This window comes from Etheostoma cragini, chromosome 19, assembly GCF_013103735.1.
Source record: "Etheostoma cragini isolate CJK2018 chromosome 19, CSU_Ecrag_1.0, whole genome shotgun sequence".
In the NCBI taxonomy this organism is placed as follows: domain Eukaryota; kingdom Metazoa; phylum Chordata; class Actinopteri; order Perciformes; family Percidae; genus Etheostoma; species Etheostoma cragini.
In genome coordinates, this window is record NC_048425.1 from 12,385,898 (window position 1) to 12,410,470 (window position 24,573).

At 40.9% G+C, this 24,573-nt stretch overlaps 3 protein-coding genes, 1 long non-coding RNA gene and 8 other non-coding genes across 15 annotated transcripts in view; 11 read left to right on the forward strand and 1 right to left on the reverse strand.

The window, feature by feature from the left end:
- Positions 1-784: 784 nt before the first annotated feature.
- On the forward strand, positions 785-5,748 carry b3gat3 (beta-1,3-glucuronyltransferase 3 (glucuronosyltransferase I)). 2 transcript variants are annotated; one of them, XM_034856513.1, is made up of 8 exons: positions 785-1,008; positions 1,440-1,539; positions 2,808-2,979; positions 3,118-3,301; positions 3,481-3,642; positions 3,727-3,813; positions 3,980-4,183; positions 4,470-5,748. In XM_034856513.1, the coding sequence occupies exons 2-8, from the start codon at positions 1,446-1,448 to the stop codon at positions 4,566-4,568; spliced, it is 1,002 nt and encodes a 333-aa protein (XP_034712404.1). In that variant the 5' UTR covers positions 785-1,008; positions 1,440-1,445; the 3' UTR covers positions 4,569-5,748. The 2 variants fall into 2 exon arrangements, with proteins under 2 accessions (XP_034712404.1, XP_034712405.1); XM_034856514.1 differs by having other exon boundaries at positions 826-1,008; positions 1,432-1,539.
- A 3,986-nt stretch (positions 5,749-9,734) lies between these two features.
- On the forward strand, positions 9,735-14,188 carry sb:cb1058 (cilia- and flagella-associated protein 251). The gene is made up of 3 exons (XM_034856515.1): positions 9,735-9,988; positions 11,081-11,835; positions 14,016-14,188. The coding sequence occupies exons 2-3, from the start codon at positions 11,158-11,160 to the stop codon at positions 14,169-14,171; spliced, it is 834 nt and encodes a 277-aa protein (XP_034712406.1). The 5' UTR covers positions 9,735-9,988; positions 11,081-11,157; the 3' UTR covers positions 14,172-14,188.
- A 2,108-nt stretch (positions 14,189-16,296) lies between these two features.
- On the forward strand, positions 16,297-19,807 carry LOC117934958. 3 transcript variants are annotated; one of them, XR_004654636.1, is made up of 11 exons: positions 16,297-16,395; positions 16,983-17,219; positions 17,500-17,541; positions 17,729-17,780; positions 17,955-18,004; positions 18,194-18,241; positions 18,407-18,445; positions 18,624-18,679; positions 18,905-18,945; positions 19,284-19,325; positions 19,645-19,807. It is a non-coding gene; the product is annotated as an uncharacterized LOC117934958 (long non-coding RNA). The 3 variants fall into 3 exon arrangements; XR_004654634.1 differs by having other exon boundaries at positions 16,299-16,395; positions 16,983-17,016; positions 17,196-17,541; XR_004654635.1 differs by lacking the exon at positions 19,645-19,807 and having other exon boundaries at positions 16,299-16,395; positions 16,983-17,016; positions 17,196-17,541; positions 19,284-19,565.
- Positions 18,273-18,336, forward strand: LOC117935260. Its single transcript, XR_004654711.1, has one exon. It is a non-coding gene; the product is annotated as a small nucleolar RNA SNORD29 (small nucleolar RNA).
- On the forward strand, positions 18,490-18,559 carry LOC117935261. Its single transcript, XR_004654712.1, has one exon. It is a non-coding gene; the product is annotated as a small nucleolar RNA SNORD30 (small nucleolar RNA).
- On the forward strand, positions 18,759-18,830 carry LOC117935262. Its single transcript, XR_004654713.1, has one exon. It is a non-coding gene; the product is annotated as a small nucleolar RNA SNORD30 (small nucleolar RNA).
- LOC117935268 lies at positions 19,036-19,162 on the forward strand. The gene has a single exon (XR_004654719.1). It is a non-coding gene; the product is annotated as a small nucleolar RNA SNORD22 (small nucleolar RNA).
- On the forward strand, positions 19,724-19,794 carry LOC117935267. The gene has a single exon (XR_004654718.1). It is a non-coding gene; the product is annotated as a small nucleolar RNA SNORD31 (small nucleolar RNA).
- Positions 19,808-20,258: 451 nt separating the features above from the next.
- LOC117935263 lies at positions 20,259-20,328 on the forward strand. Its single transcript, XR_004654714.1, has one exon. It is a non-coding gene; the product is annotated as a small nucleolar RNA SNORD31 (small nucleolar RNA).
- An 891-nt stretch (positions 20,329-21,219) lies between these two features.
- LOC117935266 lies at positions 21,220-21,292 on the forward strand. The gene has a single exon (XR_004654717.1). It is a non-coding gene; the product is annotated as a small nucleolar RNA SNORD31 (small nucleolar RNA).
- Positions 21,293-21,422: 130 nt separating this feature from the next.
- LOC117935264 lies at positions 21,423-21,497 on the forward strand. The gene has a single exon (XR_004654715.1). It is a non-coding gene; the product is annotated as a small nucleolar RNA SNORD31 (small nucleolar RNA).
- A 1,440-nt stretch (positions 21,498-22,937) lies between these two features.
- Positions 22,938-24,573, reverse strand: part of arl2 (ADP-ribosylation factor-like 2) — a 2,759-nt gene continuing 1,123 nt past the window's right edge. Inside the window, exons 3-5 of the mRNA XM_034856970.1 lie at positions 23,680-23,842; positions 23,387-23,467; positions 22,938-23,265 (exon numbers count right to left, since the gene is read on the reverse strand). Coding sequence (XP_034712861.1) covers positions 23,131-23,265; positions 23,387-23,467; positions 23,680-23,842 — 379 coding nt within the window. The 3' untranslated portion in view covers positions 22,938-23,130. The remainder of the gene's footprint in view (positions 23,266-23,386; positions 23,468-23,679; positions 23,843-24,573) is intronic.

A 24,573-nucleotide genomic window follows, 5' to 3' on the forward strand; every position in this document is an offset into this window, starting at 1 on the left:
AATGGGCCGAGGCGAGCCGAGGCGGGCCGAGGCGAGCCGAGGCAAGCTGTTACCAGCAGTGGAAAAACGCCAATAGTCTGTTGAACTGACAGGCCTACCCCTGCTGGTATTATGCCAAATACACAGAGTCCCGGGTTCTGTCTCAAGTCTGCTCGACATCCATACAACATATGCATTGATGTGCCTGTGCTTCTTTCACATCTTTTTAATTCCATAATTTTAGTCTTGCCATCCTCCAGGGAGTCCAGTGGATGAGCCTGTCGCATGAGACCATTAAAATCTAGATGTGCGGCCCTTAACCAGCCGGCTGCCCTGAAATCTTTCCTGTATCACAGTATAAGATGTTAGGGGGGATTTTCTTGGTGTAGACATCATACAGCTTCTCAGCTGAAGATATTTCCAAAACGCTTCCTTGGGATCTTACGTAGTCATTATCTGTTTAATTGTCATGAACACATCTTCAATAAAAATAAGTCCCGCCTCCACCAATATCTTCCAATAGAGAGGTTTTTTTTTTACCCACTTTCAATTGTTTGTTATGCCAGATTGATGATTTTTTTTTCATGCATCATGGACATCTTTTTTATCTTAAACAATGTACATTCTCGGTGGAAAATAGCCTACCACGGTTATTACTCCTTATGTTTTAATGATTTATACTAGGGGAAGCACTAACAGTTTTTTTTATTTACCCTCTACAACAAAGTATGCATATTACATTAGCCATCGTTTTTGAAAAACTGGCGATTGTGCAGAATTCATGTGGAACTACCTTTGATTGCACAGGTTCTGTGGGGACTCCTAACCGCGTGGCACTAAAACCGGAAGTTGTTGGTACATTGCATTGCTGCTGCAAAAAAATCAAAATGCCCTAGCTTAGCTGTTAGCTAGCCGAATGAATGGTTGCTGTGATGCCCTGAGGTGCCTTTGCTAACATCAAGATGACATAAAAGTGGAAGGTCAGAACTCAACTCTACCGCTTCTGTCTTTAACGATTCCCAGCCTTTGGTAAGCACATGAACAAAACTAATCGACCTTTTACTGTTAAAACCAGTTTTCAGACTAGCATAGATTTGCTAACTGTTGTTAACTTGTTGTTTTTTAATGAAGCATATTCATATTACTCGAGCTTCTCATGAATAGCGTACACCATCCGGTTTTACAGTAAGCCTCCGGAAAATGTTAGGTTAAAATGAATGCTTTCCCTCTCAGTTAGTTAGTTAGCTGAATATTTACTGCCCGTTGAGAAACAGAATTTTGGTACATTTTAGTAACACATGTACACACGTTACACACACAGTTACAATCTCCACAGCCACGAGACAAAATAACAACCGATAAGAATAAAAAGAAAAATATATATCAAAAAGCCTTATAGTAATGCTCTGGGACAAGTGATGCTTTCAATGGCTCATATTGTCATCCCTGCAACTGGTTAGGATACCATGGCAACGAGGATGAAGCTGAAGCTGAAGACTGTGTTTGTGCTCTACTTCATGGTCTCCCTCCTGGGCCTCGTCTATGCCCTGATGCAGCTTGGTAAGTGGTCAACCAAACATTCTCAATGGACCTTTTTTATTGTTGTTTACACAGCAGACATTTTGACCTGTCATGGTAATGAAAGCACAGGTGAAATTGATGTCTCAGTGCCATTAAGTGTCCCAGGAAGCTATTCCACTAAGCAAGCATGGACATCACCAGGGCTTCCTCTATGTAGAATGCAACTATCTTAAATGCTATTAGATAACCCCTGGGATTTTCCTACTATGATACATGCTATAAAATAGGTCTAACAAGATCCATCGGTATAATAGTGTTTTAGATAATAAAGATAAACATGGTCCTCCCTCTGTCCTGACATCCAGTAAGGAATGCTTAGGATAAAAACGTTTTAAGGGTAAAAGTATTTTTATTATGGTCCTTGTAAATAGTAACATGGCTGGTCTTAAAGGTCCCATGGCATGAAAATGTTACTTTATGAGTTTTTTAAAGAATAATATGCATTCCTCCAGCCTGCCTATGGTCCCCCAGTGGCTAGAAATAGCCTGCCTCTCTGCCTTTGAGAAAAGGAAAGCTCAGATGGGTTGATCTGGAATCTTGCCCCTTATGAGGTCATAAGTAGCAAGGTTTCCTCCCCTTTCTCTGCTTTGCCTTCCCAGAGAATTTGGCCCACCCATGAGAGACAGACGTCATGGCTTTCATACAAGCAAAGTGGCAGTTGGTCAAGGACACACCACTGCCTCCACTATGCCCCCCCCCCCCCCCCCCCCCCCCCCCCCCCCCCCCCCCCCCCCCCCCCCCCCCCCCTCTCCCAACCCCCTTCTCCCTCAATGGCACATACTAAGGAAAGCTCATTGTGGGACTGGCTCTAGTGGCTGTAATTCTGCACCAAGACTGAATTTTGGGAAAGAGACTTCAGATACAGTATTAGGGGACCACTAAGGTCTATATAAAAGAGACTTCAGATACAGTGTTAGGGGACCACTAAGGTCTATATAAATAGACTTCAGATATGGTGTTAGGGGACCACTAAGGTCTATATAAATAGACTTCAGATACAGTATTAGGGGACCACTAAGGTCTATATAAAGAGACTTCAGATACAGTATTAGGGGACCACTAAGGTCTATATAAAAGCATCCGAAGAGCACCATGTCATGGGACCTTTTAAGTCAGGCAAGAGAGGTTAACAAACACAAAATGAAACAAACAATCACAGCAGTGAGTGTGTCTGAGTTGTACAAGCAGGGAAATCCCTTTTTTGCTTTTTTACGTATGAACTGTCATGTCTGTTAAACCCTTTGCAGGCCAGCGCTGCGACTGCTCAGAGCATGACTTGGCTAAAGACCGCACCATATCTCGGCTGCGGGGGGAGCTGCACCGTCTTCAGGAGCAGATGAGGAAGTCAGATGCGACCAAGCAACCGCAGAAACAACCAGCCAAGGCAACCATATTTGTCATCACCCCGACATACGCAAGGTAGGCCGGGGAGGCCGCTTTCCTTACCTCGCTTCCTGCTCACTCGCATACTTCACCTCCGTCGTCCTCTGTTACTGTCTATTTTTCTTTCACGCGCGCAAACACACGGTTTCTCTGATTTCTGCCTGTCCTTGTCAGGCTGGTCCAGAAGGCTGAGCTGACTCGTCTGTCCCAGACGTTCCTCCATGTTCCACATCTCCACTGGATTGTGGTGGAGGACTCGCCGCACAAAACGCCACTAGTAACTGACCTCCTGGTAAAGAGTGGCCTGACCTACACACACCTGCACATGCCCACCGCCAAGGACCGCAAAATGCAGGAGGTAGGTGGAGACATGACATCCATCTGTGGAGACAAAAATCAATCAAGTCCATCTTAATATTTTTGTCTTCTTAGGTTTGAATCAATCACATAGTCTTGCAATGTGGTTTTTCCTCATTTTTTGTATTTACAAAAAAGTGTTATTAGCTGTTGGTTCTGAATGCTCCCTCTCCACCTCAGGGTGACCCCAGCTGGCTGAAACCTCGTGGAGTTGAGCAGAGGAACGAGGGTCTACGGTGGCTCAGAGAGGACAGAAGGGCCCAGCCAGGAGGAGACAGCCAGCAGGGAACGGTTTATTTTGCTGATGACGATAACACATACAGCCTGCAGATATTTGAAGAGGTGAGGGTTGGAGTGTGAATGTATCCGTTTGGAAATGGGCCACGATTAAAGAAGAAAAACAAATGTCCTCTTGTCTTGTGTCAGATGAGGAGTACCCAGCGCGTGTCGGTGTGGCCGGTGGGACTGGTTGGAGGGATGAAATATGAGAGGCCCGTGGTTGAAGAAGGAAAGGTAGGTGCATGGGATGAATAGTGCTGACAAGCCTGGGCTTTGCTCCAGTAAAGAAAACAAGGAATTTATTAACCAAATAACAAACAACAAAAAGAATCCGAACCACTTCATCTTAATTATTACCAATACAGAATGTTGTATTTGTGTTTTTGATGATTCTTTGAAGGTGGTTCGCTTCCATACCGGCTGGCGTCCCAGTCGCCCCTTCCCGATGGACATGGCCGGCTTCGCTGTGTCCCTCAAACTTGTCCTGGCCAATCCAGAGGCCTGTTTTGACGGAGAAGCGCCAATGGGCTTCCTGGAGAGCAGCTTCCTGCAGGGATTGGTTACCATGGACGAACTGGAGCCTAAAGCGGACAACTGCTCTAAAGTAGGATATGTTATGTGTGTGTTTCAGAGAGAGAAGGAGAACGTGTGTGTGTGTCTGTCTGTCTGTCTGGAAAAAGAAGAGCCTTTGTGATATATTATAGTTTAGAGAAGTTTTGTAATGTAAATTTCACATAGACTAGTTGCAGAATTTTATGTCTATTTATGTGTGTGTGTGTGTGTGTGTGTGTGTGTGTGTGTGTGTGTGTGTGTGTGTGTGTGTGTGTGTGTGTGTGTGTGTGTGTGTGTGTGTGTGTGTGTGTGTGTGTGTGTGTGTGTGTGATTTTTAGGTGCTGGTGTGGCACACACGGACAGAGAAACCCAAGATGAAGAGGGAGGAGGCTCTGCAGGCTCAGGGACTGGGTTCAGACCGTGCAGTGGAGGTCTGAGGAACACACACACACACACACACACACACGCACACGATGTGTACACATTTGATACAAACGTATCTGGTCTATTTTTTGTGTCAGGTAGTAAATGTATGTGTGTTTGTGTATATATTGAGTGCGTGTTGTACGTTAGTGTGTGTATCAGGGTGTTCTCAGTGAGTTAGGTGTGTTTGGCCAGCAGTAAAGTGGAAGTGGAGTCTGGAGTTTAAACCATTACCTGACGGGGGCGCCAGTGTTAAAGCCCTGCGGTTACACCAACAGTATAATTTCCTTAACGCTGGGGGAAGGATGCATCTTATTACAGACGTCCACAGTTGCGTCATTTGTAGCAATCCACGTGCTCAGTTTAAATCCTGTGAGCATTCCTAATGGCACTTAGATGTTGTTATTGCTCCAGCCTCCTGTCTCTGTTTCCTTTGCTGGTTGGATCGGATCTGTAACCAGCTTCATCAGTGCAGCCGCCGACATCTTGATACAGACGCAATGGAGCACTTTACCCGTGCATGGATTCTATTTTTGCGTGATTAGTGTCTGTGAGTCCATATTCAGCCATGTAGATGTTTTTTTTTTTTTTTCTTCAGTCACCATCATAGGCATGTTAATAATGTTTATACAACCTGTCAAATTAGAATTTCTGCAATTCGTGTTAGTGTAATAGTATTGTGGAGCGAAGATTTTTATTTTTTAAAGTGGAGAATTTATTCACAAAACTCACAAACTCAATTAAGAAAAATGCTCAATATTTTTATTATGCTCTCATGCAAAAACAAGTGGTGCAACTTGGCAACACTGTGCTGCAACACAGACCACAACAAATAGAGAGAAGCAATAGTTCCACCCCCAGAGTAGCTTTAGTGTTGAAGCTCATAGTGCAAATGCTGTTTTTTCATTAGTATCCTAACAGCTAGTTCTAGTCAGCATTTTAATATGTATGTTTTTAGTGATGCTTTTTAAAAACATGAGGCTTAGGGAATCCATGTAAAAGCCCTGAATAAGGGGACAACACTACTTAAACTCATAGACATTCCTTATGCAATAAGCAAATAGAAAACACGCGTTACATGTAACCCTGTTACATTTCCGTACTCTGATGACAAGGAAAAGACTTGAATTCGCCTTTAAAAGGCAGAGAAGCCCTGGTACTTTACCGTAGCAGTGTTTCAATGGTATATTTGGAAGAAAAAAAAGGCTTCAAATATAAATTGAAGTACTCGAGCTGTGCTTGATTATCTTCCATGACTTCCTCAGAAGTCGGAAGAACAAAGAGCAAAATAAAAGTATAGCTCAAAGGAGCTACTGTTGTATGATACTGTAAAAACAGCTTGTGTCCGCTTAAGTCTAATTCGTGCTTGTAAGTAGGGCTGGGCGATATGGATAAAAATCAAATCTCACTATATTTTTGCCCAAAAACCTCTATCGCAACGATATTGTAGTGTTGACAATTGGTGCTTTCACCAAATATTTACACAATGGGATTTTTGATGAATTATCATCAGTAATGTGGATATAATGACTAAGTGGGTAAAAGCAAATCATAGAACAAACTGGTGAGTTCAAAATATGACATAATTTTACTGTAATGCAGCCTTTAAAACTAGGAAAAGACACCTCTTATACCATATTAAGATATCCAAAATCTAAGACAATATCTAGTGTTATATCACGATGTTGATATAATATCAATATATTGCCCAGCTCTACCTGTAAGTCAATTCTCTACTGGTGTATTATGTATTTATTACTGTAAGAATATTGTTCTTTACATTGTACCATGTGATAGTGTCTGTCCTTGGCCTTGAAAATAAACCTAGACCATGTAAAATAATTATTGGATTGTGGTCTTTTTTTAAACTTCAGCGTTTCATGCTTATCTTTAAATGGTTTTTGACGTTGCTCTATAACTTAAAAAAGAAAAGTCTTCTATTGACTACATGTGCTGATGTAATGCGGATCATTGTTAAGGAGGAATTTGCTGAAAGAGCTCTAATGCTGTATAATAGGTGTATTTCTTCACCGCAGATGAAACATGACCATGTGAAATCTTTGCTTCCACTTTGCTGTTGTTGTCCCTTCCGTGTCTTTAAGGCTTTTTAGCTCGTAAGACATTTTGTAGTCTGACACCGACTAGTTTCAGAAAGGCTGACCTGACGGAGAAGTGGAACGACTGTCTCGACTGACTGCCTAAAGTGATTTGAAACGCAGCCAAAAAGCACATCTGTTCTGAGTGTATCAAGTTATACTTACCAGTGTCACTTTTTACAGATGTGTCATGCATTATGTCTGTTCCTTTTATCCGAGGCGGTTGTCTGCCTCTTTATGTTCCCACTAACATCTCTAATTCTATCTTTTTTTTGTTTTCCTGATTTTCTCAAATTTCACCACACACCGAATACACTTGCAAAACCCTATCCCTGCTTCATGGTGACCATGGCAACCTGCTTCAAGCGTCCAACAATAATTACCCACATGGGAGGTGATTCTCTGCCCTCACACACAGATGAGGTTTTTACAGACCTATGTGATTGACAGCTGTGACGCCCTCTCTGCAGGGAAGTCGCCTATGGGTGACTATATATGGAGTGTTCTTAAGGTGAGAGTCTACCTCGCCGCCGAACACACACTCACAGAGGGCTTGGCAGATAAAGGTGCAATCGGAGATGATTAAAAGGAGCTGAAGTCATAGTTGCACACCATCTTTTGATCCAAAATAATTCAGTCACTCACTCACTCACACGCACACCTGTTGGTTAGACCAGTGGTTCCCAAAAAGTTTAGAACCCAGTGCCCAAAATAGTTCTATATTCTATCATTACTGTTACTTATGAATGTAATTATATTGAAAAAAATTATTCCCTTCAAGGACCCCTGGGGGTCCCGGTACCCCACTTTAGGAACCACTGGGCAAGACTTCTTGTACCATTAGAAAGTAATGTCATTCCTGTACCCTTAGTCATCATATACACTGACTTGTTTTTACCCTTAAAGGTGCTCTGAGTGATACCACGCGGTTTTTAGGCTACAACATCCCAACTATACGCGAACTGCCTATCCCCAAAACACACTGTAAACAACTGGTCTGTAGATAGACCAGGGTCTACAAACGGCAACAAAAACAAACCGCGCCAACCAGCACCACGAACCATAACAAACAGTGTTCCAGCCTGTAACAGACAAGGAGGAGTTGGTTGAGTCATGAACGCACAACCACTAGTTCCAACGAGACAACCTGTAGGGGGACCGAGAATAGAAAAGTTACATAGTATTGCTTTATTGTGTGTGTGTGTGTGTGTGTGTGTGTGTCCTTGTGATGTTGGCGTGTCCTCACAGGTTGCATGTGTATGCATGTACAAGAAGGTGTGTGAACACTATGCATCACAAAACTGACTAAAGGAAATAGGAGACAATTACCCAACACACACACACACACACACACACACAGCTGAGCAGCTCCCACTCCCTGTCCCACCTAGACACAGTGTTTACCATCCAAAGAGTAAGATAACATTCAGTTACCCAAACTAATCCGTTTAATCTTTACACACACATCAGGGTATAGCAGCAGCTAACTAGGAGAGAGATACTGTTTTGGACACATTCGTGGAAATGAAGAGAAGGCAAATGAGCTTATTTTGGAGGCAGACATTGTGAACTTGGGTCACACTATGCCTCCAACCAAAACGTCTTTTTTTTTTAAATCTCAAGAATATTATCTATTTAGTTGTTTTGTTATTTTGGATAATAAAGTTAAATGTACTCACGTCCATGATCATTAATCCCAAACCCCATGAGCCTATTGAAACGCTTTTAAACTGAGAAAAACCTTTGAAAGACTGAAATCATATAATTTTACACTGACAGTGTGTGTGTGTATATATGTATATATGTATGTGTGTGTGTGTGTGTGTGTGTATATATATATATATACATATACACACTACCGGTCAAAAGTTTGGTGTCTCTTACAAATTTCCATTCCACTCCATTATAGACAGGATACCAGCTGATCTGGGTGGGTGGCTGATCTTTAATGCAATATCTACATTTCCCATTGTCAGCAACCATTCATCCAATGTTCCAAAGGCTCATTTTGTTTACTAATCTGATATTATTTAAAAAAACTAACTAAGAAAACATTAAACAACCCTTTTGCAACTATGTAAGCACATAAAGTAATCTGGAAACTGCTGCCCTGGTTAAAAAAAACAAGGCAACTGATCTCAGCTGGGATTCTGTCTATAATGGAGTCCAATGGAAATTTGTGAGTGACCCCAAACTTTTGACCGGTAGTGTATATATATATTTAATTTGTTAGCTTAAATGACCATCTGATGACAGATTATACAGATATAATGATATGTTGGTTGGAGCCCAACCACTAGGCCTACTGGATTTTTGAAGCTGATATTGATATTTGGAGGTAAAAGACAACGTGATATTTGTGTTTTACTACTGGCAACCATTTTTACTAAGGTTGATCCCTTAAATGAGAAGTGGGACCAAGTCATGTGCTGAGTGGGATATTTTCCAGTTAGAAAGCCGGACTAAGTCTTCAGCCATGCTAGCAGCTCTAAGAGGCTATACCCAGTGTTGCTTTGAGATAAAGGCTAAAAAGGCAGATGCTAAGCTATATGCTAGCATTTAAGCACTAAACACAAACACACAAATGGCATTTGTTTTGAAAGTATTTGGGAGATAAATCTGACCTAACAGCCACCGTTTGCTCTGATAACTGCTTCGCACAATCTTGGCATTCTCTTGATGAGCCAAGCCTCCAAACCTTTGGCCTGTACTGTACATACATACATAGTGTGTGTGTATGTGTATATATGTATACATATACTGTATTGTGGAGGTGGTTGAACGCTTAGCCTTTGAGGTTGAAGCTGAATTGAAAGTCCCATCTGTACTCTGCAGGTTTCTCTGTGACAGCTGAGGACAGTCACGGTTAATGATTGATAGCTGCCGATATCATAATAGATCGTTGGTTCTGGTGGAAGGATTATGGCGGAAATATTAGGGCAGTTTCTCAGTAGGCCTCGACAAGTGTGTGTATAGGCACACGCTGATAGGCCTTTGTAAGTCTCAATCTAGTCAATGTGTGTTTAAGGATGTAAAGAAGAGATGCGGTTACGTAGAAAGAGTCTGGAGAAAGGAGAGAGACAAAGAGTCCTTGTGAGTGAGAGGACTTTGCTGCTTGTGTATGTGCTCTTTTTTTGCGTGTGTGTGTGTGTTTGCCCTGGTGACGACAGAACTGCAGGTTGGGGCAGGGTGGCTGTGTGACGCTGTGTGTGAGGGGAGTATCCTGAGCTCGGTCTTTCACTCAGACACACACAAACACACAGAAGATATTGCTCACCGGTGCTCACACACACACACATACACACAGAAAGACAGAGGAGACAAGAGCAAGACATCAGGTAAGACTTGCATCTCTTACTTATTTAAGAGTTTCTGCCTTTTGCTTGTTGCTACACTACGACATTCTTTTAGGAGTAGTTGCCATGGGTCAATAAGTTAGTTTATGTAAGAAAAGAAGTCACAGCTCTCTTTCTTCTAACAATAAATGGCAGGATTTTCATTTCCTCTTTTCAGTCCTGTTGGTCAGATTTTTTCGTACATTCTTGTGTCATGTCATTTTAGATGTCTCCTTTGTCTTTCTGCTTTGTTGTCAGGTCATCCTCTGTTTGCTCTTTAAAAAAAAGTTCTCCTTTTAACGGTTGGCAACAACCCGATCAGTGATGTCACAGTTGTTTTACCCTTGTTGTAAAATAATATGTGTCAAAATTAGTGAATTTGATCCGACAACCCTTTAACATTGCAGAGAAAAAGCCAACAGTCAGGCTTACTTCAGTAGAGGGTCAATATGGAGTCATTGATTTTAGCTTCTGTACAGCATCTAACTGGTTAAACTGGTGCCAAAGTCTGTGTCTGTGTGCACATGTGTGTGTGTGTTTGTCTCCAGTTTCAGGAACATTGTGTGTTTAGCTAAATATCATCCAAACCCTGATAACACTGACCAACAAACCCACACACACACACACTCGCTCAATCACACTGGAACAACACTCCAATGCTGGTAGTCTCTTTAGTTTCATAACCCTCATGTGATTGCAAGGCAGATAGTGTTCAGTGCATACCATTTACAGCAGCCTTTACACATGCTGACCGTCACACGTTCCCATGACACAGGTTTTCTTTCCTCTATAGTCTCATTTCATTGCATTTTTGTTCCACATTTCTTAAATTTTATTTAATCTGTCATCTTTCTGAAACTTCGGCTTATAAGAGAATCTCCGGGTGCTGCTATGGAAGAGAGATTGTGTGTGTGTGTGTGTGTGTGTGTGTGTGTGTGTGTGTGTGTGTGTGTGTGTGTGTGTGTGTGTGTGTGTGTGTGTGTGTGTGTGTGTGTGTGTGTGTGTGTGTGTGTGTGACACCCAAAAAGTGGAGGTGAGTGCAGTGTTGTGTAACAGCATTAATCTCTGATCTCTCTTTTGCCCCCTGATCTTCAGAGGTGACCAAAAAAAGGACTTTGTAAAGCAAGAAAACAAAAAGAGTGAAAGAAGAACAAGATACGACAAGAGAAAACATGACAATTGGCAAGAACTCGAGGAAAAGCTCTGCGCGGAGCTCCATCCGGGCCCCAAAGTTTCTGGACAAATCCAGTGGCTTCTACGGTCGCCTTGATGAGCCTGAGGCGCCTGGAGAAGGAGAGAAGGTGAGGGGAAAAGAAGTGGAGGAGACATTCAACTGGACAGAGGACGGCAACGGAGACGGGGGAGTCACAAGCAGCCCCAGTCCAAGTGAGGTGCGCATGTCTGGGGCCGATGAGAAGGAAGAAGTCGAGGAGTTTGAGCTCAATGAAGGGATGATGGAAGACGACGGGGAGACTCTCCTCCAGAGGAAACCCAGCCGTCGCAGCAGCCGCTGGAGAAGAAGCTCCAGGAGGAAGCAGAAGGAGGGGCGAGCCGAGGAGGACGCTGCCCGGGATGAGAGGCCCAGCCTGGGCACAGAGAGTCCCGTTGAACCACACGTCCTGGAGGACACCAAGGTCATGATCGAAGTGAAGGAGATGGAGGAAGAGGATGGCAAGGCAGGAAAGGGAAAGGAGCCCATGCTTGTTCACTTCCCGGTTCGGGAGGATAAAGACGACCAGGTCCTGATCAGAGACAGGAAGAAGGAGGAAGAGGAGGAGAGGGAGACAAAAAGGGAACAAGAGGAGGGGAAGAAGGTGGTGAAGAGGAACACGGCGAAGAATTATCGCAAGGTGAGAGAGCCGTATAATGTTCATGGATGTTTATTAACTTCTGCTCTCTGTTTCTTACATTAACATAAATTCCATATTCAGCATCACCCCACCTGGTTAAACTTTAAGCCCCGCAAGGTTACGTCACTGAGTTCTCTGAATTTGTGGAACAGAGGGGTAAAGTTCTCCCTCCACATCCACCACATACTGGACTATTTATCACTTTAATAATCGGCTGCCAGCAGGGTCAAAGTCCAGCAGCCACTGGTGCATGTCACCAACTCATTAGGTAACTTCCTCTGATAGGATTTTTCCTTCACGTCACATTTAACAACACGGACAAAATGAAGCAGAAACAGAGGTTTGGCTAAAGGGCGTCTGTGTCAATGCCCCTCACCTGATTCACATGTTCCCAAAGAATTCAATTCTATTTCCATTTTATTTATAGTATCAATTCATAACCAGCGTTATCTCAAGACACTTTACAGATAGAGTGGGTCAAGACCACACTCCAGAACTTACAAGGACCATACAGTTCCAGTAGTTTCCTACCGACCAAGCAATAGTGGGACAGTGGCGAGGAAAAACTTCCTTTTAGGCAGAAACCTCGGTCAGACCCGGGCTCTTGGTAGGCGGTGTCTGACGACAGGTTGGGATTAGAATGAAGGGTGGCAGTAACAGTCCCAAAAAATAAATTAAACTAAAATAAACAGTAGTTTTGTTTGTAGTAGTTCTTTGTAGCATAGCAGGGCAGCCGAACGTTCTGCTTCCTTTGAAACACGTGCACAGAGGTGACATTCCTGAGCCTCCTTTATCGTGTCCCTTGATCAATGGAACGAAGTACGGCAGGTGTTGACCCGCCTACTAGACCCACACCATTAAAACATTCCACTGCTGTTAACCAATCAGCTCAACATAGTCTCAGGAACGGGTTAGCATACAGTATATCACGAAAACGCATGCACAACTCTGAGTTTGCACAATATTTGTTGCATGTATTAGAGCGGCTGTGCATGGACTACATACATGAGAATTCCTGTTGCTGCTAGTCACTGTTAGTTCTGGGTCAGTATTCTTGAATGGCATAAAATCACCAGTACAGTCACTATAGCGACAGGCTTGAAGCAGTCCCATTATAAATCTGAGGGGTACACAAAGAAAGTTTTTTTAAGTTATTATTATTATTTTTTTTGCTTATGATGCACAGGATTGTCAAGTCCTAAACCCTCATATCGTCCTTGGGTCAGATTGATCCGTTTTCCTATATTAATCTTCTTTTTAATTCCCCAAAATAACATGATTGATTCCACACAACACTCTTTGGCAAGTACAAATCTCTACTTTCACTAATTTTGGGGCGTCTTATTCAATTTTATAGCATTTGAAAAAATAATTGAAGTGTTTTTGAAATAGTATTGAGTAAAAGTTGAAAAATTCCAGTCTGTGATTATCCATTAACGTAAATTCCTTTAATTTTAGTCTAAATAATTCCTAATTTCTTATTTTCAAACTCAAACACTAGGTTTAATTTCCTATAAATGAGGGTTCATTGACCATAAATTCCAAAAATAAATGTAAAACAAGTTAATAAGATAGTGTTATACGTAGTGTTGAAAACGTCTAAAAAAGTGACAAACGTTGAACAAAGGGACAAAAGTGTTGATTTTCCATTTTGACGGGAAGACAACACAAGGGTTAAACAGTTTTTATTGGCCGACACATCATTTTACAGGGTTTTAAGTTCCTGGGAGGGTCTCTGGAAACAACTGTCATTTTCACCACTCACATAAACAAGAGAGACAATCAATTGGTATACTTTCACTTATTTCCAATGAGCTGCTGGTGTAAACTGAAGAGCCTTTTACTCAGTACAAAGCAGGTCAGCTGAACATGGAAAAATGTGAGCCTTCTTATCAAGGAAGCAAACAATTCAATATGGAGAATACAGTTTCTAATAAGAAACAAATGGTTAGTTGGGTTTAAACTGATAAATTTAACTACTTAAAAAAAATCAACTCACGCAACGAAACTCTATTTAAATTAAAAGTCTCAGAACGGATTCTCTATTTTTTTTTTTTTTTTTATAAACTAATGAGTTCTTTCCAGAAATCTTCCTAAGAACTTAGGGTTCAGTGTCTCATGTACAAGTCATTTTGAGGTCAGCCTTATTGCTAACCTTTACCCTATATTGTTCCCATCAGGCCTTGGACCGAGCCTTCCGTCGCGGCTGGGAAGCCTTCATCGCCAACGTCTACAGCGTCACGCTCACACCTGTGACATCATCCTCACCGCCGTCTTCTTCACCTTCGTCAAAGAAGAAACCGCAGTCCAGCTTGGTGTTAGCTGAGTTCCTGTAGAACTGGAGAGCGACATGGACGATAAAATGAAGTTTGGTTCAAATACGGATGACGCACAGTGTCGTGATGTGGCATTACGCATAACATGATGTGTTTGAGTCATGCAGTAGGCTAGGCCTCCGAAAAACATGAAATATTTATCTATTTTATTTGAAACACCCAGTCTTTATGTGACTGAGACCAGCTGCTTCTGGTTCCCTTCAACTGTGATGCTATTTTGGGATTATGTCTTCACATTTTAGCTCCTTACATCCGGTCCACTATTAGGAGCTTGAAGCAGAAATAATCTTTCTATTGTTTTTGTTTAGCACTATGAAACTACTGAAGTGTTGATGTGCAACCAATAGGAATGTTTCTGTCAAACATGTTGCGATGATTTGTTAGTGGACTTTGGTTCTGGAGATATTCCTACTTGTATGTTAATCAGTGCAATTTATTGCTGTACAGCTAATCAGTTGTGGTTAAGAAGAGGAGGACACACACACACACACATACACACACACACACACACACACACACACACACACACACACACACACACACACACACACACACACACACACACACACACAGCTGCTACTTTGTATTTTGACATGGTGATAGTGAACAGCATATCTTTAAATTGTTACCAATGTAGCTGCACATCACGTTTCTCTTACTAGTCCGAAACACCACTCAGTGGCACTTTAAATGTCAAAATAGGACTATGACGTCAGTGTCAACGTTCATCCGGGGACAGGAAGACATGATGGAAGGTATTCAGAAGGTTTAAACCATGTATTAATGATTGGTTGACTTGTTAGAATGAAAAATGTAATGTTTAAAACCGACCTGTAATGTCCTGTCATCCACTATGTACAGTATATGGTTTCTATTTAACCTCCAGTGAATTCTTACAGACTGAATAGGTGGGACAACTTGTATATAATGATTGTCTGAAAAATGTGTTCATTTAAAAAAAAAAAAAAGAGATGGTTTTGTATCCTAATCCAAGCTTCTGAAGTCTTGAACCATAACAAGAAGCACTTTTCTGAGTAAATAAAGAATTAATTTATTTTACTGGTTGTATTTTCATGTTTCAGGATGAACGTATGAATAGATCTGTTTTTATTTGAATTAGCTAATTTGTCAGCGTCATTGTTGCCATGACACCATGAGCAGCGTAAAAAAATGACCAAATTAATGATTATGATTAAGCTCTAACCTGCTAAACTTACGTAAACAATTAGTTAAAACAAAACAACATACGTGCTGTATGTATTGTGTACGTGTCAACGTTATGACGTATATGAAGTAAAAAAAATGGAATAATTTTGCACAGAAGAAAAGCATGGAAAATCGAAAGAAAGAAAACATAGTTCATATTGTGGCGACTATTATTTTAAAAATATAATAAAAAATGACAATAAAAAAACTTATTTGAATACCATTTTCCACTGCATGGTGGTCAATTAATCTCAAATTGGTTTATAGGAAATTAAATGTTTAGCAATCTGTTAGTCTCATAGACAGTGTGTTATTACTTCATAATAAAAGTCTATGGTTAGTCTATTCTGTTTTGGTATCTTTGCTACCTTTTTAATTAATTTTTTTAATTTAATTTAATTAACAAAGAACAGTTACACAGCCAGTATGTATACATTCAAAAGTCAAAACCAGAGGTGCATATACAAAGAAATAAAAAGAAGAAAAAAAAAACACATATATACAGAAAATAAATTAAAGTAAAAAAGAGAGGTGTAGTGCAAATAAAGTCAAAGTCAACGGTACATGAAAAATGTATCAAACCCAATTCCAGTCTAAATTGCCTTCTTGTTCTTAATGTCTGTCATGGTGTTGCTGTATATTTCTTGACAGAAATGTTCAAAGCATGGTTTGGGGTCGGACCATTTCTTCTTATGAATGTGGAAGTTTGCTACCACCGCGTGGATGTGAAAAACACTTTTCTAACGGACATGACGCAATAAATTAAATATTGTCCACTTTTCTTGAAATTATCTTCAGCTAAAAGTCCTCACTCTACAAACAGTGAATTTATTTTAAATAAAACCGTTGTTTTTGCCAACTTCAATTCGTGCAACTCTAAATGTAATGTAATGTAATGTAATGAAAGACCCGAGTGGTTTTCCCGGTAGGTTTTCCGGGTGGGAGGAGTCGTCCAGGCGGGACATAAAAGCCTGACGGACCAAGTTCCTCGTTCACTTCCTTCTCTGGTCTCTACGAGGTAAGACAACGCACGTTACGTCTCAGCAGATTAGTAAATAGCAAATTGTATCTCTGTTTTACTAAACATCAAAAATGGCTTGCTTTGACAATGCAGTTAATCTGCGTCTGCGCTTTCCTTTTCCAACCTATTTACAAGTTTCAGGGTTTTAGCTACCATCTTGTGTGTTACGTAAGCGTTTCATTTCTGCACCGACCACAGCAATCCTTAGCCATCCGGTAGTAAAACATAGACATTTATTTTGATAAACAGTGTTAATATAAACGGCAACATGCTTTCTAAATGCTGCGTATAATATTGGTTGGGAAACGCAAGTTGAGCTCGTGCTATAGACCTTTCCAGAAATGGCCGGTGCTAGTTCGGCTTGACTGCAAGCAGTGTCTCTCAATGATGATAATTACACAGACCTGTACTGAATGACTGTGACTGCATTATAATATTCTGATGTGAGACACTTAGTTCCAAACGTATAGACTCGTGGTGTTCTTAACACGTTGTGTGGAACAGTCACGTGGTCGCTAGCAGTATGAGATGCTAATGTTAGCTGCTGTCCTGTGCTAAAGCAATGATTTCTATTTTGTTTCTAGGTGGTGTGAGAACCAGGAACTATTTCCCGCAAAGGTGAGCTCTTCCCACTATGCCTTGTCATCATGGCGTCTCATGCTACAGTGATGTTTTATTTGAACTCTCTCACTGAAAATCTTTGAGGACAATTTTATCAAATTCTGAGTAGCACGTAACCTTTGGTATAGTGCATATAAAGTTTACTAAAAACTCATGACATGTGTTTTTGTCTTCAGGTGGGACTTGTGAACACCACATAGGTAATTACATTTTTATTTTATTTAGGGTTTTTAGTTGGTTCCATAGTTGCTTAGCTACGCCTTGTTGCCGATCAGCCATTAATTGGCTCTGTGGCTCGAGGAGCTCAGTGTTGCAGTGATGATTCTCTGAACTCTCTCTTACCGAATCAGCCTTTGAAGAAAGTTCTTTACCAGATTCTGAGTATCATGAGCTCCACCTAATGCCCTGTGTATTAAATATTCTGTTAATGGTGAACAATGAAATGTGAAATGATCTTGACTAGAAGTGTTTCTCCTTAAGGTGGACCTATGCCAATTGAAGATGAATGAAGAACTTTACCCGGTGAGCTTGACTGAAGTGAAAACGCAAAATTCCAAAAGGGCCTTAAATGATGACTTTTCATAAAGACAAGCATATGCCTGAATATTGTGATGTTAGTTTATTGATCTGATTAGCCTTTAAAAGTATAAATGCTACAATTATCCCCATCCCCCCTGAGTTTATTGTTAATTATTGATATTATTTTTAGGTTGGTCTGCCCTGCCCTCTCACTACACTAAAAGGAGCTGCAAAGTGCAGAGGTAAGTAAAATATTGCTTTACAGTATATTCAATAGTGGGGTATACATATGATGATGATTAATGACAAGCATATGCCTGATTCTAGTGATGTCAGCCTTTAATCTGATTACCCATAGCTGAACGCCTATCATTTGTTTTTGTACACCAGTGATTTACTTACTGTTTCTCTGGTAGGTGGGGGTTTGATGAAAAAGCTAAAGAGGCCACATGGAGAATCTTAAGATGTAAGTCTTGACTGTGAGTAAAAGGCAAGGTGTTTCTGACTGTTTGAAAGGATGAAATGGGGTAATACCCAATAAACATCTGGACGACTAATGTCACATGGCAGTTTGTCACCAAAGCCCTGATCAAACATCGGCATTTTAATATGCCACAGGTTATATAACACACATTGATTTGAAACTGTCTTGCAGAGCCACATGTGGATCCTTGAAGAGGAAAACAGCCGTTGAAGCCTCATGGTACATTTCATTTAACATAAATGTTGAGCAGTTGCAATGATGATGAACTTAGCTCACTTTGAACCAATGTGAAACGACACGAACATCTGAGCAACTGCATTCCAACTTTTCAGTATTAACATACGCGTTTTGGATAATTTAGTAAATAAACTTTTCTTTCTACAGTAACTGCTTCAACCGCACGCAGAGGCCATTTTGTCACAGGTAAGAAATCACTATTCGCCGTATCGGTTGTTCCCTGACCTGCTGAAAATGATGAGATATATTTGGAATCTCGTTCGTCTGAACTGCTGTTGAGAAATAAAATATCTGACATCAGTATAGGTTGATGGTTGAAAATTTCCAATTTCGGGCTTGGACCTGACTGCATCATCTTTTGCAGGTTCCTACCCGACTATGGAAGTTGCTGCCTTTTCTCCAACAAAGGTGCTTGCCCAGGTGAGTCTGAAGGGCCGTCATGCTTGAGGCCCTCAAAGTATTTAAATACTTTGTGCTAATAGTTATTCCTAGACCTGCTGAAAATGATGAGATGTATATTTGGAATCTCGTTCGTCTGAATTGCTGTTGAGAAACTGAATATCTGACATCAGTGTAGGTCCGCAGTAATGGGAGAAAACGTTTACAGTTTTGTGTGCAGACATGACTGTATATCCTCTGTTGCAGGTACCTAGAGTTAAGAGATGCTGCATCTACTTACAACAAAGGTGAGTCCTTTAGACATCTACATCATGTCAGTTTTGTGCTAATGCAGGCCACCTGGTCTGCAGTAGAGTTTACACCTCAACTAGCAATTTCCTTAATGATGACACTCTCACATGTCTTACGCCTTGGTTCAATGCCAGAACCTGAGAAGGTGAACCCACTGGCGTTACCTTGGCAATAAGGGGAAGCCCTGTTGGGGTTACCAACAGTCTGAATGGAAACACAGATGGCTTGTGACTACTCTTTATACATACTAGATATCGTGTCAGACTTGTATTTTAGTGTTTAACATCATGAATTGACTTCTGTAGCAATGTGATTCCAATGTCTTTCCCGGTAGGGCTGCCTTTGGAAGGAACCTTCTAGAAGCGAGGTGACCTGGGTATGTTAAACTTCAAAACAACCTGTGTAAAATTACTTGGAGTGTGGAAGGATGATTCACAACCACAAGGACTTACAGTCTCTGGTCATCTTGGTAAAACTTTGCAAATTTGCCTTTGACTCCCTGTTGGCCCGCTACGACACTGAGAACCCTGGAACTAGCTTTCAGGTGTAAAGTGATCTTCGGTTCCCTGAAGGAGGGTTCAGATTGGACTGTTTTACCATGTCTATGACTGAAAAATTAAGCTGATCACATTCCTCAACTGAAGTTCTAAACACTGATGGGAAAACCCTTGAACAAATTTCCTTTTTTCTTTTAGGGCCTAACAGTCTGGGGATGTGGTCAGCACCAAACAATTGAGGTTGGTATCTTGATAGTTCAGTGGCTACTTTCAATTTAGTACAGGTGATTTTCTTAATACCGCCCCAGTCTGAGAAGTCATGACTGATTGGTATCTCCTCTGACTGCATGGCATTAAATGTTGTCCTGTCACCAAAGTTAGTCCTGTGTCTGTAATATTTAGAGCCAAGCATGACAGCCAGGAAACTCTTTAAAAAAAAAAAAAACTTTCTTTATAGTATCCATTCATAACCGGCATTATCTCCAGACACTTGACAGAGTAGGTCTAGACCACACTCCAGAATTTACAAGGACAACACTGTTCTAGTAGTTTCCTACAGAGCAAGCAACAGTGGAGAGGAAAAACTTCCTTAGGCAGAAACCTCGGTCCGACTCTTGGTAGGCGGTGTCTGATGACTGGTTGGGATTAGATTTAGAACAATGTGATGTGAATTCAGGACTCCAGATCTTTTGTAAATTTCAAATTATGAAAATCTTTGTTTTAGGTGTGGCAGCGTTGCATCGGTCTTGATCTTTTGCTCATTGTTGGTGAGTTTTGATATGTCAACTTTTCAATGTACTCTACTTATTAAATGTAGAAGTGATGAGTTTCTTACCGCCCCAGTCTGACAATTCATGACTGATTGGTTACCCCTCTGATAACAATGATTTAAGAATGGTAAATTGCCCACATCAAACTGAATCGACTAACGCGTTACTTGTTGCAGGGTTGGTGATGGGTTGGCCTGAGTGAAAGAACCAGACACTCGGGAATGTTGCAGGTAAATGATGGACTAAGTTTCTGGGATTGTGGACATGATGATGGGAGATGGCACAACCAGTCACGGGATAAGGAATCGTCCCGTACTCCTCCAGTTGGCCTCTGCTTCCGACTCAGTATGGCACTGAGGACCCTGTACCCCCCCCTCACAGGTGTAAGGTGACCTGCTGTGAAGGACAGAGTGCTGACTGAGGGCATGACTGAAACACCCTCTGATTCCATCCCAGAAATTCTTTTACGTGGCTTACAATTTGTTAAACGTCAAAGCATGTAATTAAAATGTTGGCTTAACATGCATTCACACCGCAACTGACCAGAGGGTCTAAAGTTACGAAATTCATTAATAACTGTAAGCCTCCACTGCGACTAAAATGGAAGCGTTTATAGATATTCTATTGTCAGTGTATTAGCCCTGTGCCAGTCAAGCAGAACGCCTCCTGTTAGAGGGCAACACTTCCTGTACTCTTAAGCAAGCGCCCTTGGCTGCTCAAGTCGGTGGTGTAAAAGGACTCGGTGTGTGTGTCATTAACTGACACTGGCTGCAGTATTGGTGCTAAACATGCAAATTGTGCTGGAAGCAAAAAACTTTTAAACTTTTAAAGAATTTTAAAGGAATTGAATTTTTTTAATTACAGAGTGCTAAATGGGTAAGGCTTGGTTTTAAACTAATGCCTTAATTTTTCTGACAGGATGAAGTCATCACATGGCCTTTTCTTGTGCACATTACAGCTGGTGAGTATTGGAATGTTTCACCAGAATATGGTAAAATATCTGAGTTGAAGTGATGAGTTTCTTTACCGCCCCAGTCTGAAGATTCATGACTGATTGGTTACCCCTCTGATTACTAGACAGCATTGAGCTTTCTTAATTGTATTGTTAAACTTTTATTAATGAGGTGTTTTGCTCTGCAGAATCCATCTGGGTCTGCTGCATTGGGATATATGGTAAGGATTTATTTTAAGAAACTTTTTGAAATGTTGTTAAATGATGAGTTTCTAATTACCGCCCCAGTCTGAAGATTCATGACTGATTGGTATTCCCTCTGATTAAACAATAACTTGTTCAGTTAAACATTGCAGCATTTGCCACCCATTTCTAAGCGGTATGTCTTTGCAGGACCCGAGTTCTGGATCCATCAGCTATGTTCAACTGCCAACAGGATTGCTGCAGTTCCTATAGCGCTCGAGGGATGCTGAAACAATATAAATGTACCAACTGCTGCACTGTTGAATGCGTTGTAATGGCTTATCTAGGGTTCATCAAATTGTTTTTGTTACAATTTTTACTCAGAACTGCAGTGATTATGGGCAATAAAAATAAAGCACTATTTTAACCAATCTTGTATGGTCCAATGCTGTATACACAAGGCCTTTAAGTGGACAACTTAAGTTTTAGAATTGTAGGATCTACAGCTGCCATAACAGTTTAAACTGCAAAATTATTAAGCAAGTTCTATTCCTGAGGCTTTATTGTACTATAACAAATGAATTTCTAAGTTTATTGCTCAAATCAGAATATATAACTAAGTTTTGGCTTCCTCAGAATTATGCCACGAAATGGAAAAAATTATTTTCCCATTTTAAAACTCTTACAAAATTTTTTTACTTTGCATGAAATATTCAGTGACCAATATAGCCACACGCTTCAAAAACTAATGAGCCTTTCATTGGTGCGGCAACCAGCCTCCAAAATGCAGTTCAAAGAAGTGTACTGTCTACCCTCACTGTAAATCTTACGTCTAAAGCCAAGAGTTCCCAATGGGGCCATGTCATTCTCAACTTTAAGGCCTTTGCTGGCTAGATACACAGTTGAATACTTGGGATGCATTTGATGGAGCATTGTCCTGCATACAAATCATGGCCTTTGTCAAGGTTAGACTTATTTTCTGTACCATATCTTTTTCCCATTTTGTCTGAGGTAAAGAAGCAATCTAATAGTTATGCACACCTAGGGTGTTGATCACTTTAGGCCACACCCACCATTTAAATAAACCTCACCTGATAATGTTTAAATCAAATTAGCATTTAAGTTTCTATTGCCTGGAATTGGAAAATATGCATTAAAATGACAAGGTCAAAAATACTCACTTGCCTAATTGTGCACACCGTGTACAGCCCTCCTGTAAGTCACTCGGAAGTCCCAATATAAAGTCAATGAAGGGCTAAACCTCCCATTGCCTTGAACATGCATTGACTTGCAATTAACCTTGCTCTAGCTATGGGTGTCAAATTCATCTAACGTTGGTTCTGTAAACTACTTTTCGCAGTGAAATGTATCTGGTGTTTGAATAAAATGAATACACAACGGCAGCAACCCTTTCATGCATGACCTTCCCCTGTCAAGTCTTAGCCCACCTTTACAAATAACACTGTTAACAACCGTGATGGTACTCTTCAGTAGACATTTACATTTATTAGGACATTTGAGCAAGGTGACAATCTGCGCTAACGTGGGAATCAACTTAAAGGTTCATGCCAAATATACAAATGACTCTTTTCCTACAACTATCAATATTAACCAAAAGCCAGCGACTCCTGTAAACATGGATCAAGATGGCAAAGATCTGTGTATGTCTGAACTTAAAGTAGCTGGAATATTTGGATACTTCAGACCTACATTTAATGAGCTCACCAACCATAAAAGGCTACTGTTAACGGTATAACATTCAGAGACACGCACACACACTCAGTCCGTGGTGAAGATCCTTGCAGCGATATCATCTAATAGCCAGTCCACTCCAGCTAACAAGTTCTCTCCTGTTACTGCACTGCATCCAATGATGCACCAGTGATGACTTTTGATCTCATCCAGAGCCAGCGCCTGCAAGAAAACACGAGAACATGCATTGTGATGTACAGTGTGTGGATAAGTAAACAATACAACAGTTTAAAGCAATTTTACTGAAAATACAAATGATGCATTACTGAAAAAGTAATGTCACCTCTCGTATTGCCTCTTTTGACAAGGCTCCTGGTAAGTCCTGTTTGTTGGCAAACACCAGCAGGGTTGCACCAGCTAACCTCTGGACATAGAGATTAATATAACAATGATATAGTAATTGAACAACACCTTCAAACAGTAGATGAGTAAAAAGATAATTTGGTATTACTTAGTGTCTTCGTAGCTGACTACAAAATGAATGGAACACAGCCACAGATGGTATGGAGCATCTAAATAATATGAAAAATGCAATTAACTATTAAACCTACATGTGCTGTGTGTGTATGTGTGTACCTCCTCCAGCAGCAGTGAGCTGAGCTCCTGCCTGCAGTCCTCCAGTCTGAGTCTGTCTGCGCTGTCCACCACCCACACCAGCCCATCTGTGCTCTCAAAGTAGTTCCTCCAGTAGGAACGCAGTGACTTCTGACCCCCTACGTCCCAAATATTCAATTTAAACCTAGGAAACACAGAGAAAGGGGACAATATGGAGTAAAACTGGAAAAACACAGCCTGGTAATGGATCCTGGCTTATAAAAATACATGAATGCCTCAATGTGGGACAAACTATGATTTCAAAATAGTAGTACATAGTACATAAGAGTAAGACGAGTATAAACATAACTGACACTTTACTAAAGTACTACCACTGTTTATTTTTTCTCATTCTTATTGAAGTAAGTTCACTTGGCTGTGGGGGACACTGGACTTCATAACTGGGTACACATTTTGTATGTAAATGAATCAATGCCTAATCATATTGAGTGAATAAGGGCCTTCTGCAAGACAAATGCAAAGCACTGATTGCAATTAGTGTTTTGAGACTGCTGCAGTGCTGAAAACGGCCCTAGCTTTTCAGAGCAGACATCTTGACTTGTTAACGTTGGAAAAGCAGTGTGACTAACAGTATTAAAGTATCCCAGTAAGCCGGGACAGTGACAGGCAGGCGGCATGCACAATACCAGGACCCCAAAACTGAAAAATGAATTAATTCAGCTAGCATACTCTTTTTTTAAAGCAGAATTTTACTTGTTTCCTACGGTAACAAAAATGATGTCTAACTAAAAGACTTCAATGGATATTGACTTCTGATAAAACTACAGTGTCCTGTGTATAAAAAAATGCACAACAATAAAATAAAATATCTTTTGGAAATTGATCTTAATGCCTTAATTAAATTCTTTGGGGGGG

Excerpts from the sequence above, each read along its gene's own strand:
- b3gat3 (XM_034856513.1), top strand. The coding sequence starts at position 1,446 with ATGGCAACGAGGATGAAGCTGAAGCTGAAGACTGTGTTTGTGCTCTAC. Across the intron at positions 3,302-3,480 it reads AGGACCGCAAAATGCAGGAG|GGTGACCCCAGCTGGCTGAA; the intron begins GTAGGTGGAGAC and ends TCTCCACCTCAG. Across the intron at positions 3,643-3,726 it reads GCCTGCAGATATTTGAAGAG|ATGAGGAGTACCCAGCGCGT; the intron begins GTGAGGGTTGGA and ends GTCTTGTGTCAG.
- sb:cb1058 (XM_034856515.1), top strand. The coding sequence starts at position 11,158 with ATGACAATTGGCAAGAACTCGAGGAAAAGCTCTGCGCGGAGCTCCATC. Across the intron at positions 11,836-14,015 it reads CGGCGAAGAATTATCGCAAG|GCCTTGGACCGAGCCTTCCG; the intron begins GTGAGAGAGCCG and ends TGTTCCCATCAG.